The sequence below is a fragment of the Neomonachus schauinslandi genome, chromosome 2 (genome assembly GCF_002201575.2).
Source record: "Neomonachus schauinslandi chromosome 2, ASM220157v2, whole genome shotgun sequence".
Classification (NCBI taxonomy): Eukaryota; Metazoa; Chordata; class Mammalia; order Carnivora; family Phocidae; genus Neomonachus; species Neomonachus schauinslandi.
In genome coordinates, this window is record NC_058404.1 from 41121745 (window position 1) to 41134534 (window position 12790).

General features: G+C 35.1%; 1 protein-coding gene across 1 annotated transcript in view; it reads left to right on the forward strand.

Annotated features, from left to right (window-relative positions):
- Nucleotides 1-12790, forward strand: part of PSD3 (pleckstrin and Sec7 domain containing 3) — a 440689-nt gene that overhangs the window by 355451 nt on the left and 72448 nt on the right. Inside the window, exon 12 of the mRNA XM_021681565.1 lies at nt 5119-5189. Within this exon, the coding sequence (XP_021537240.1) occupies nt 5119-5189 (71 nt within the window). The remainder of the gene's footprint in view (nt 1-5118; nt 5190-12790) is intronic.

Sequence of the window (12790 nt, forward strand, 5' to 3'; positions counted from 1 at the left end):
TGGACTGCTATATGTAGAAGATGTTACATAAAAACCAATGGTAGCCACAAATCAAAAACCAGTAATAGATATGCGAAGAATAACAAGAACTAGATCCAAGTATGTCACTAAAGAAAGCCAGCAAACCATGAAAGAGAGCAAGAGAAGAAAGAATAGGAGAAAAACTACAAGAATAACCACAAAATAAGTAACAAAATGGCAATACATACACATCTATCAATAATCATTTTCAGTATAAATGTACTAAGCGCTCTAATGGATAAGACATGGGGTGCAAAACTACAATGTGATATCACCTCACACCTGTCACAATGGCTAAAATCAACACAAGAAACAACAGGTGTTGGCAAGGATGTGGAGAAAAAGGAACCTTCCTGCACTGTCGGCCAGAATGCAGACGGGTGCACTCATTGTGAAAAATAGTATGGCCCATCCTCAAAAAATTAAAAATAGAACTCCCCTATATCTAATAATCACAGTAATGGGTATTTACCCAAAACATTTAACAACACTAATTCAAAGAGATATGTGCACCCCTATGTTGATTGCAGCATTATTTACAATAGCCAACTATTGAAGCAGCCCATGTTCATCAACAGATTAATTGATAGAGAAGATGTGATACATACATGCAATGGAGTATTACTCAGCCATAAAAAGAATTAAATCTTGCCATATACAACAACATGGGTGGAGGTAGAGTGTATAATGCTAAGCAAAATAAACCAGTCAGAGAAAGACTAATACCACATGATTTCACTCATATGTGCCATTTAAGAAACAAAAATTATTAAAGGAAAAGAGAGAGAAGACAAAGCAAGGAACAAATTCTTAACTATAGAGAACAAACTGATGCTTACTAGAGTGGGGGTGGGGTGGTTCAATAGGGGAAACAGTTAAAGAGTACTTACCATGATGGTACGTAAAGAAGAGTTAACACCTATTTTTCTCAATCTATTCCAAAAAAATAGTTGAAGAAGGAAAGCTTCAAATTCATTCTATGAGACCAGCATTAGCCTGATAAGAAAACCAGATGAAGACACCACAAAAAAAACAAAACTACAGGCCAGTATCTCTGATAAACATAGATGCAGAAATCCTCAACAAAATACTAGCAAGCCAAATCCAACAATACATTAAAAAAAATCAACAAGATCAAGTGGGATTTATTCCCAGGATGGAAGGATGGTTCAATATTTGCAAGTCAATCAATGTGATATATCAATTAGAGAAAGGATAAAATCCATATGATCATTTCAATAGATACATAAAAAACATTTGACAAAGTATAACATCCATTCATGATTTTTAAAAAGGCCCTCAACAAGATAGGTTTAGAGGGAACATACCTCGACATATAAAGACCTTACATGAAAATCCCACATCATACTCAATGGGAAAAAACTGAGAGCATTTCCCCTATGTGAGGAATAAGACAAGGATGTCCACTCTCACCACTTTTAGTCAACAAAGGCTGGAAGTCCTAGCCACAGCAGTCAAACAACAAAAAGAAATAAAAGGCATCTAAAACATTAAGGAAGAAGTAAAACTTTGAGTATTTGCAGATGACATAAGACTACATAGAAAACCCTAAAGACTCCACCCAAAAGCTGTTAGAACTGATAAATTCGGTAAAGTTGCAGGATACAAAATCAATGTACAGAAATCTGTTGCATTTCTATACATTATTGATGAAGCAGCAGAAAGAAATTAAGAAAACAGTCCCATTTACAGTTGCACCAAAAATAATAAAATACCTAGGAATAAACCTAACTAAAGATGTAAAAGAAATCAAAGACCACACAAAGAAATGGAAAGACCTTCCATGCTCATGGATTGGAAGAACAAATATTGTTAAAATGTCTTATACTACCCAAAGCAATCTACAGATTTAATGCAAATCCCTATCAAAATACCAACAGCATTTTTCACTGAACTGGATCAAACAATCCTAAAATTTGAATGGAACCACAAAAAACCCTGAATAGCCAAAGCAATTTTAAAAAGAAAATGTGGAGTAATCACAATTCCAGACTTCAAGTTATGTTGCAGAATTCTAGTAATGAAAACAGTATTGTACTGACACAAAAATAGACACATAGATTAATAGAACAATAGGATACACAGAAATAAACACACAACTACATGATCAATTAATCTTTGAAAAAGGAGGAAAGAATGTGCAATGGGGAAAAGTCTGTTCAACAAATGGTGTTGGGAAAACTGGACAGCAACATGCAAAAGAATGAAACTGGACCATTTTTTTTCACCATACACAAAAATAAAGCCAAAATGGCTTAAAGACCTAAAATGTGAGACCTGAAACCATAAAAATCCTAGAAGAGAGCACAGGCAGTAACTTCTTTGACATCAGGTGTAACAATATTTTCCTAGATACTTCTCCTGAGGCAAGGTTAAAACAAAAATGAACGGTTGGGACTACTAAATTAAAAGTATCTGCACAGAGAAGGAAACTGTCAACAAAACTAAAAGGCAATCTGTGGAATGGGAGAAGAAATTGGCAAATGACATATCTGATAAAGGATTAGTATCCAAAATATATAAGGAACTTATTCAACACCCAAAAAACAACCCAATTAAAAAAATGGGCAGAAGACATGAACAGACGTTTCTCCCAAGAAGACATCCAGATGGCCAATAGACACATGAAAAGATGCTCAACATCAGTCATCATCAGGGAAGTGCAAATCAAAACCACTGTGAGATATTACCTGTCAGAATGGCTAAAGTCAAAAACTCAAGAAAGAACAAGTATTGGCAAGTATGTGGAGAAAAAGGGACCCTCATGCACTGTTGGTGAGAATGCAAACTGGTGCAGCTACTGTGGAAACAGTATGGAGGTTTCTTAAAAAATTAAAAATAGAACTACCCTAAATACCCAGTAATCACACTATTGGGTATTTACCCAAAAAATACAAAAACACTAAGTCAGAGGCACACATACATCCCCATGTTTATTGCAGCATTATTTACAATTTCCAAATTATGGAAGCAGCCCAAGTGTCCTTCAGTAGATGAAGGAGTAAAGAAATGGTATATATATTATATATTATATACACACAGACACACACACACACAAGGGAATATTACTCAGCCATAAAAAAACGACTGAAACCTTGTCATTTGAAACAACATGGATGGATCAGAGAGTGTGATGCTAAGCAAAATAAGTCAGTCAGAAAAAGATAAATACCATATGATTTCACTCATATGTGGAATTTAAGAAACAAACAAATGAACAAAGGAAGAAAGAGACAAACCAAGAAACAGACTCTTAAATATAGAGAACTAACTAATGGTTACCAGAGGTGACTTGGGTGGGGGGATGGGTGAAATAGGTGATGGGGATTAAAGATGATGGAAGAAAGCAAAAAAAAAGAGAGAGAGAGAAAGAGAGAACCAAAAAAGAAAAGGGTTTTCTCTAAATTACTTTCCACCATTAGCTAGTGGTTTGCCTTAACTTAGGTAAATTATCCATGTTTTTAAATGAAGCATCTGAAGTTTTGAAAAGTTGGTGCATTTGGTCAGTGGTCAGGAGTTACTCAGGGGGTTTGGGTGAGATGGTTTAAAGACAGGACTAGAAACCAGCTGGTCTGTTTTCTAGACAGGTGCCTTCAGCACACCATGCTGTCTTTGGTCCTGCTCTGCCATGGCTCCTGCAGCCTGTGGTCACTTCTGTGTGCACTGTTCTCACATCAACTGTATCAGAATTTGACACCTATTGAACAATGCAGTCAATATTTATTATATATATATATAATGATCTATGGTTCTCTTTATAAAGGAGATAATTGTGTACTGTTGTTGATCATTTATTTTTGAGTACATACTTTTAAACCTTGTATAGTGAAAACAGATGGATTGATTTTTTTTTTTTTTTTTTGTAATTTCCCCTGGAAACCTGCAGAGCGGATGTTTTGAGTCCTTTTTTGCCAGATGGATGTATCAGTATGGTGTTGGCAGGGGCACCTGTGTTCTGTAGGGAGATATTCACAGTTACCAACCCTAAGGTTTCTTGAGTCTTAAGTCAAAGAAGATTTAAAGGATTTGCTTAAGAATAATGTATTTCCTAATTTAATCAGGTATCCAAGTTAAGATGGCATAAAGGCAGCCAAATAGTTGATAAAGGAAAAAGAATAAGTGGTCCTCCCTACCTATTTGGATAGACATGTTTAGAAAAATGGCATTCAGATATACCATAACATTTTCCAGTTACATATTTTAATTAAGATTAAATAATAAACTGTTTTTGCTAATCTGTGCTTTTGTTTTAGGACAGTCTGTAAAAGCATACATAAGTCAATAGAGAAATTCCACTTTTTACTCCAAGAAAATATAAACAAATGTGAGGACTTCTGAAAGAAAATTAATTTGGAGAATTTTTATGAGGGTACCTAATGTCTGCCTTACACGGTGCCAGGTACTGTGAATTATAAAAATGAAGGGTACCTGCTCTCAGGTCATTCGTAATCTCCTGAAAGAGACACCTCAACAAAAATATTGTTACAGTGTGGCAGGATCTGCAACTGAGGTATCACAGATTGCCATAGGAATAATAATAACTGAAGTTATAATCCAGCTGGTAGGTGTGTGAGGGAAATGCCAAGAGGAGTTCTTTTACATTCTGAGATTTTAATGATTTCTAGAAACTTTGACAGAGCTCTAAGTGATCTGGTACATGAGCCTTTTAAGCTTCCTCTTAGATTAATATGTACTTCCAGAATGCCTCTTTGCTTTCCCAGTCCTTAAGTCTTGTCTCTACAGCCATGCTGCCTGGGTTAGATTCCTGCTTATCTTCCTAGTTGTGTGGCCATGAGCGGATTACTTTCTGTGCTTCAGTTTTATGAAAAGACAAGAGTCATAGTACCTATCTCACAGGATTATTGTGAAGATTAATTGAGACAATACATGGAAAACATTCTTGGAATACTGATTTTTTTTTTTAAGTCTCAAGAAAATGTTAGTTCTCATTATTATTAATTTTGGAAGTTAATAAACTAGGAACATTGAAACACAATCACCATGTTGATCGTTTTGATTATTTCTAAAATGCTATTTTCTGTCAAATAAAATTTTCCATTTTTTTCCCCTTTCTAGCTCCAAGAGGAAAGCGAGGATGGAAAACTTTTTATGCTGTACTAAAAGGAACAGTCCTTTACTTGCAAAAGGTAAACATAAATTAAAAAATGAAGCCCACAAAACTTTATGAAATGATTTGACAAGGTATCCAGAAAATATTTACTTTGTACAAAGAGACTACATCAAACACCCAAAAGATTACTTAATTGATGTCTAAATTCTTTTTTAGGTTTTTTTTGTTTCTGGTTAAAAAATTATTTTAGAAATTATATATATGTAATTATATATTATATAAAGTATTTTATACATAAAATATTTTATGATATATGTGTTATATATATATTAAATATAAATATTGAGCTGTGTTCCATTTGTGTTCAGTTAGAAATTTTGAATAGAGGTTGATAAGTCAGACTGCATATGGTCTACGTAGGTACAGACCTGTGGCAGCACTTGTTTCAATGGTTATTTATACTATAGATTAGTTAGAGCCTTCATTTATCTCCTTCACTAATGCTATGTAACAGTATATCTTCATTTAATTTTTTGCCTTCATTTAGATCTTACCTAAATCTAGAAACACATTTCATTCAAGTCCTGAAGCATTGGTACTTAATCCAAATTATCTGGCTAAGTTTTTAACCAGACCATTTCCTGCCCTGATCCTTTCTTCTAATCCTAGAATCTGGGAACCTGTTTGGGATCAAGTTTGTATGTTCTGGCCTTTGAAGTGTAATCCCTGGAGCTTCCACCTCCCTAGTTCTGTGTGTGTGGACATGGGAAATTTGTGTGTTGACGGAATGAGGTCCACTGCTTCCCAGGGCCAAATAGGATTCCAGCTCTAACTGTGAAGGGTAGCTTGGAATTCAGGCAAATAGGCAGCAAGGCAGTAACAACACTGTCCTCAATGATGACTGAGGAAAAGTCTTAATTTTTTAACTGTGGTCAAAAACATATAACCCTCAGTTAATTTCTAAGTACACAGTAGATAGTATTAACTATCAGCACAGTGTTGTACAGTAGATCTCTAGAATTTTCCATCTTGCATGACACACAATACCAAGTGAACAGCAATTCTCTCACTCCCCCCCCCCCCAACCCCTGGCAACCACCATTCTACCTTCTGTTTCTATGAGTTTGGCTATTTCATGTAAGTGGAAACAAGTAGTATTTGTCCTTCAATGACTGGCTGATTTCATTTAACATAATGTGATGAAGGTTCATCCATGTTGTAGCCTATGACAGAATTTCCTTCTTTTTTTTATGGCTAAATAATACTCTATTTTTTACTTCATTTTCTTTATTCATTTGTTCATCCATAGATATTTATGTTGTTTCTACCTCTTGGTCATTGTAAATAATACTGAAGTAAACATGGAGTGCAAATCTCTTTTTGATATCCTGATTCAATTCCCATTGATAACACAGAAGTGGGATCGCTGAATCATATGGTAGTTCTGTTTATTTTGTGAAGAACGTCTATACTGTTTCCCATAGTGGCTGAATTATTTTCACTTCCCACCAACAGTGTACAGGAGTTCCAATTTCTCCACATGCATATCAGCACTTCTTATTCTGTTTTTTTGTTTTTAATAATGGCCATCCTAACAGGTGTGAGGTGATATCTCACTGTAGTTTTGATTTACATTTTCCTGATGATTAGTGATGTCAAGCATCTTTTCACATACCAGTTGGCTATATAAGTGTTGTCTTTGTAGAAATGTCTATTCAGGTCCTTTACCCATGATTTATTCAGATGATTTGTTTTTTTTTTTGTTTTGTTTTTTTGCTGTTGAGTTATAGGAATTCCTTATGTATTTTGGATATTAATCCTTTATCATATATATGGTTTTCAGATATTTTCTCCCATTCTGTAGGTAGCCTTTGCACTCCCTTGTTTCCTTTGCTATACAGAAGCTTTTTACTTTTGTGTAGTCTCACTTGTCTATTTTTGCTTCTGTTGACTGTGCTTTTAGTATCACATCCAAGAAATCATTGCCAATGTCAGTGCCAACAAGCTTTTCCCCTATGTTTTCTTCTAGTTTTATAGTGTCAAGTCTACATTTGAGCCTTTAATCTATTTTGAGTTAACTTTTCTGTAGGGTGTAAGGATTAAATTTCATTCTTTCACATGTGGATACCCATTTTCCTAGTACTGTTTATTGAAGGAATTATCTTTTCCCCCTTGTGTACTGTTGGCACTCTGTGGAAATCAGTTTACTGTATATGCATAGTATGTCTGTCCTTATGCCAATGCTATAATGTTTTAATTACTGTAGCTTTGTAATGTATTTTGAAATCAGGAAGTGTGAGTTCTCTAAATTTGTTCTTTCTCAAGATTGTTTTGAGTATTCAGGATCCTTTCTCATTCCATATGAATCTCAGGGTGAGATTTCTATTTCTGTAAAAAATGCCATTGGGATTTTGATAAGTATTATATTGAATCTGTAGATGACTTTGGGGAGTATAAACATTTTAACAGTATTGTCTTCAAATCCATGAACATGAGATGCCTTTCCATTTATTTGTGTCTTTAATTTCTCTTAGCAATGTTTTCTATTTTTCAGTGTATAAGTTTTTCCCCTCCTTCATTAAGTTTATTCTTAAGTATTTTATTATTTTTGATGCTATTTTAAGTGGAAGTGTCTTCTTAATTTCCTTTCAGGATTATTCATTATTAGTATATAGAAATGCAACTGATTTTTACATGTCAATTTTTTATCCTGCAGTGTTGCTAAATAAGTTTCTTAGTTCTAACAGGATTTTTTTGGTGTGCGTGTGTGTGGAATCTTTAGAGTTTTCTATGTGTAAGGTCATGACATCTGTGAACAGATAGTGCTACTTTTTCCTTTCCAGTTTGGAAGGCTTTTATTTCTTTTTCTCACCCATTCTGGCTTGGACTTCAGTACTATATTGAATAGAAGAGGTGAGAGTGAGCTTCCTTGTCATATTTCTTTTCTTAGAAGAAAAACATCCGGTTTTTCACCATTGAATATAGTGTAAGCTGTGAGCTTTTCATATATGACTTTTATTATAGTAAGGTAATTTCCTTTTATTCTTTGTTGAATATTATCATTAAAAAGTCTTCAATGTTTATTAAATGCTTTTTCTGCATCTATTGAGATAATCATGTGGCTTATAACCTTTGTTCTGTTAATATGATTTATCACATTAATTGATTTTCATATATTGAATTACCTTTGCATCCGAGGAATAGCTCTCACTTGGTCACAGTGTGTGCTCCTTTTGATGTAGTGTTGGATTTGGTTTGCTGGTATTTTGTTGAGGATTTTTACATCTATATTCTTCAGGAATATTGACCTGCAGTTTTCTTGTGTATCTTTTTCTGGTTTTGGTATCAGGATAATGCTGGCCTCATAAAGTTGAGTTAAAAGTGTTCCCTCCTCCTCGATTTCTGGGAAGAATTTGAGAAGGATTGGCATTATTTCTTCTTTGAAACTCTTCTTTAGGGTACCTGGGTGGCTCAGTCAGTTAAGTGTCTGCCTTCAGCTCAGGTCATGATCCCAGCGTCCCAGGATCAAGCCCTGCATTGGGCTCCCTGCTCAATGGGGAGTCTACTTCTCCCTCTCCCTCTGCCCCTCCACCCTGCTCGTGCTTGCTCTCTGGCTTGCAGTCTTTCTTTCTCGCTCTCTCAAATAAATAAATAAAAGCTTTAAAAAAAATAAACAAACAAACTTGTTAAAAGAATTTATGAGTAAGCCATGTGGTCCTAGACTTTTCTTCATTGGGGAGGGTTTTGATTACTGATTTAATCTGCTTACTAGATACAGATCTGTTTTTGATTTTCTGTTAATTACATGATTCAGTTGGGGCAGATTGTATTTTTCTAGGAATTTATCCCGTTCTTCTAGGTTGTCCAATTTGTTCATAGTTGTTTCTTAATATTTGTAGTGTAGTTAAAGGACTGTCGGTTTTATTAATCTAAAAAAAAAAAAAAAAAAACGATTCTTGGGGTGCCTGGGTAGTTCATTTGGTTAAGCATCCAACTCTTGATCTCAGCTCAGGTCTTGATCCCAGGGTCATGGGTTCAAGCCCCATGTTGGGCTCCACACTGATCATGGAGCCTACTTTAAAAAAAAAAAACAATTCTATGTTTTGTTGATTTCTTTTTTTACTATTGTTTTTCTGGTTTCTATTTCATTTATTTCTGCTCTAAACAGAAATACACCTTTAAATATAAAGTGAGCCTGTAATCTTATAGACAGCATATAGCTAGGTGTTGTTTTATTATCCATTGAGATGCTCTGTGTTTTGGTTGGAGAGTCTAATCCATTTACACTTAATTATTAACAGTGAAGGACTTAATATTAGCATTTTGTAAATTGTTGTCTCTTTTGTAGCCTTTTGACACTTTTTTCCTCTGTCAGTGTCTTCCTGTGCATTTTACTGATATTTTGTAGAAACATGTTTTTATTGCTTTCTCATTTTTTTGGTATATCTTCTGTACATATTTTCTTTGTGGTTACCTTGAGGCTTACATAAAATATTTTATAGTTCTAACAGTCTCTTTTAAGCTGACAACAACTTAACATTATTCAGTCACATACAAAAACACATACATTTTCACTGCCTACCACAACATGCACAATTTATGTTGATGTCAGAATTCTTTTAACAAATTTTTGTGTTTATAGTTATTCTTGATGCATTTCTCTTTTAACTTCTGTGCTATAGTTATATGTGATTTGCACACTTCTACAGTATTTTATTATTCTGTATTTGTCTATATATTTGCCTTTACCAGTGATATTTATACTTCATGTGCTTTTATGTTGCAGTTTCACATCCTTTCATTTCAAATTCTTGTTTTGTTTTCATTACACTTCTAGTAAGGCAGGTCTAGCAGTAGCAAATTCCCTCAGTTTTTGTTTATGTGGGAAAATCTTTATCTCTTCTTCATTTTTTAAAGGACTAATTTGTTGGATATAGTACTCTTGGTTTGCAGGTTGTTTCCCACCATTCCGGATATATCATCCTATTTTCTCCTGACCTGAAAGGTTTATGCTGAGAAGTCCTTTGAGAGTCTTAAGGGATTCCATGTAAATTATAAGTCACTCTTTTGCTACTTGCAAAATTTTCTTCATCTTTGACTTTTGGAAAATTTGATTATGATGTGTCTTGGTGTAGCTGTCTGTGAGTTTATCTAGATTTGAGACTTTGGGGCTTCTTGGATCTAGATGTCCATTTCTTTCCTGATTTGGGAAGTTTTTGGCCATTATTTCTCTCTGTAAGCTTTCTGCCCCTTTCTTTCTTCTCCTTCTGGGATTCTGATAGTGTGTATTTTAGTCCAGTGGATGGTGTCCATTAGGTTCCTTAGGCTTTCTTCACTCTTTTTCATTCTTTTTTTTTCTTTGTACTTCTTTGACTGAATAATTTCAAGTTGCCTGTCTTCAAGTTCGCTTATCCTTTCTTCTTGCTCAAATCTGCTGTTGAACCCTTCTAGTGATTTTTTTTAGTTCAGTTATTCTATTATTTAGCTCCAGAATTTCTGTTTAGTTCCTTTTTATATTTTTTATCTCTTTGTTAATATTCTCATTTTGTGCACACATCATTTTCTTGAGCACACTGAGCATCTTTATGATGGTTAATTTGAATTTTTTAATCAGATAATTTATATACCTCTCCTTATTTAGGGTTGGTTTCTGGAGGTTTATTTTGATTTTCTAATCAGGCCTTATCTACTTGTTTCTTCAGTTGTCTGATAACTTTGTATTGGGATCTGCACATCTAAAGTTACCTCTCTGTCTTTACAGACCATTTTCATATAGGGAAGACCCTTACCAATCTGCTTGGCTAAATTTCTGGGGACCTTTGAAACTTTTTTGAGGGATGCAACTTCTCTGTGCCTCTGCATCCAGTTTCTCAGGTAGACAATCTTGCATTCTTCTTTTTCAAGAGCTTGTAATTTTTGCTCTCATGTTTATTTCTAGCAGTGCAACTGCTCTGGTTTTACAGCATCAAGCCACTCAGCTCTCTCTTCTTCTGAGAGACATCCAGAGCATGCCAGCTCCCATCAATGCCCCAAGTCAGACAAGATAAATACCATTTCCCTTGGCAGCCCTCTGATAAGAATGCCAGATACACACTCCATCGCTGTATCTCCCTCTTGAGAGAGAAGCCTTAGGTTGTGCAATTTTCTCTTAATCTTACCAAGCCAGGCTGGCTGCAGCAAGCCACCCACCACTTTCCTTTAATTTCAGCAACCTCCAGGTATCCAATTTATGCTGATTCACTCAGAATTCTGAGTGAGGCAAGACAGAAACCATTCCTTCAGCAACCTTCCAAAAAGCCAAAACATTAGAGGTATTCTCCACTCTTCATTTTACCTTGAGGGAATAGTCAAGGGCCAGGGTATTTTCTTGCAGTGCTGACCTACGGCAGTTTCAGGGAGGGGCTGACACAGGTAAAGTGAAATTGTTCTTCTTACCCATTTCAATATGGTTCTTCGTGACTTTTTTTCTCCTGTAGTACTGCAACCTCTTAACTGCATTCTAACATTATCATAAAGGGCTTTTGATGCATATATCATGGCTAAATTGTGTTTCTGTAGGGGAACAAGAACTGAGACTTTTTATTTTGCCATCTTGCTGACATCACTCCTAGGAAAATATTTTTAAATCTACTTGGACTATGATAAATAGTTTTGGCATCATTTTCTTTTTACTTTACTTAGTATCCTCAGCATTCTTAAATTAAAATTTTTTCAGAAGCATATTTTTTGGTCAATCTGGTATCTGGTGACTGTGATATAAGTCATATGGTTTTATTTTTTGTCCTCTCTCAATAAAGTTTATAAAAGCACTCATTTTTAATTGCTTACAGTATATTTTCCATTAAATAGGTTTACCATAACTTCATCTTTTTCAGACATAACCCTCATTTCAGTTGATTTTCATTATAAATAATGGTGTGTGTATTTATGCACATATCTATTTATATCCTGAAGATAAATTCCTGGTACTGTCATGGGTCACAGGGACAGGATAGGAACTGCTTAAAATTATTGAGACATAACTCTAAATTCCTTCTGAAGAGGCCAAACCAACATTCATTCCCAGCAGTTATTATGACAATATCTGTCTCATCACAGCTTCTTCTCACCACATTAATTATTGGTATTTGGATATTTGAAGAGAAAGTTCCCATTCATTTTGAACTTTTTGTTTTTAGTGTACAAACACTTGCCCTTACACATTTAATATTCTTTTTTTTTCTTTTATTATGTTATGTTAATCACCATACATTACATCATTAGTTTTTGAGGTAGTGTTCCATGATTCATTGTTTGCGTATAACACCCAGTGCTCCATTCAGTACATGCCCTCTTTACTACCCATCACCAGCCTAACCCATCCCCCCCACCGCCTCCCCTCTAGAACCCTCAGTTTGTTTCTCAGAGTCCATAGTCTCTCATGGTTCGTCTCCCCCTCCGATTTCCCCCCCTTCACTTTGCCCTTCCTGCTATCTTCTTTTTTTTTTTTTTTAACATATAATGTATTATTTGTTTTAGAGGTACAGGTCTGTGATTCAACAGTCTTAACACAACTCACAGCACTCACCACAGCACATACCTTCCCCAGTGTCTATCACCCAGCAACCCCATCCCTCCCAACCTCCACCACTCCAGCAACCTTCAGTTTGCTACCTGAGATTAAGAATTCCTGAGATC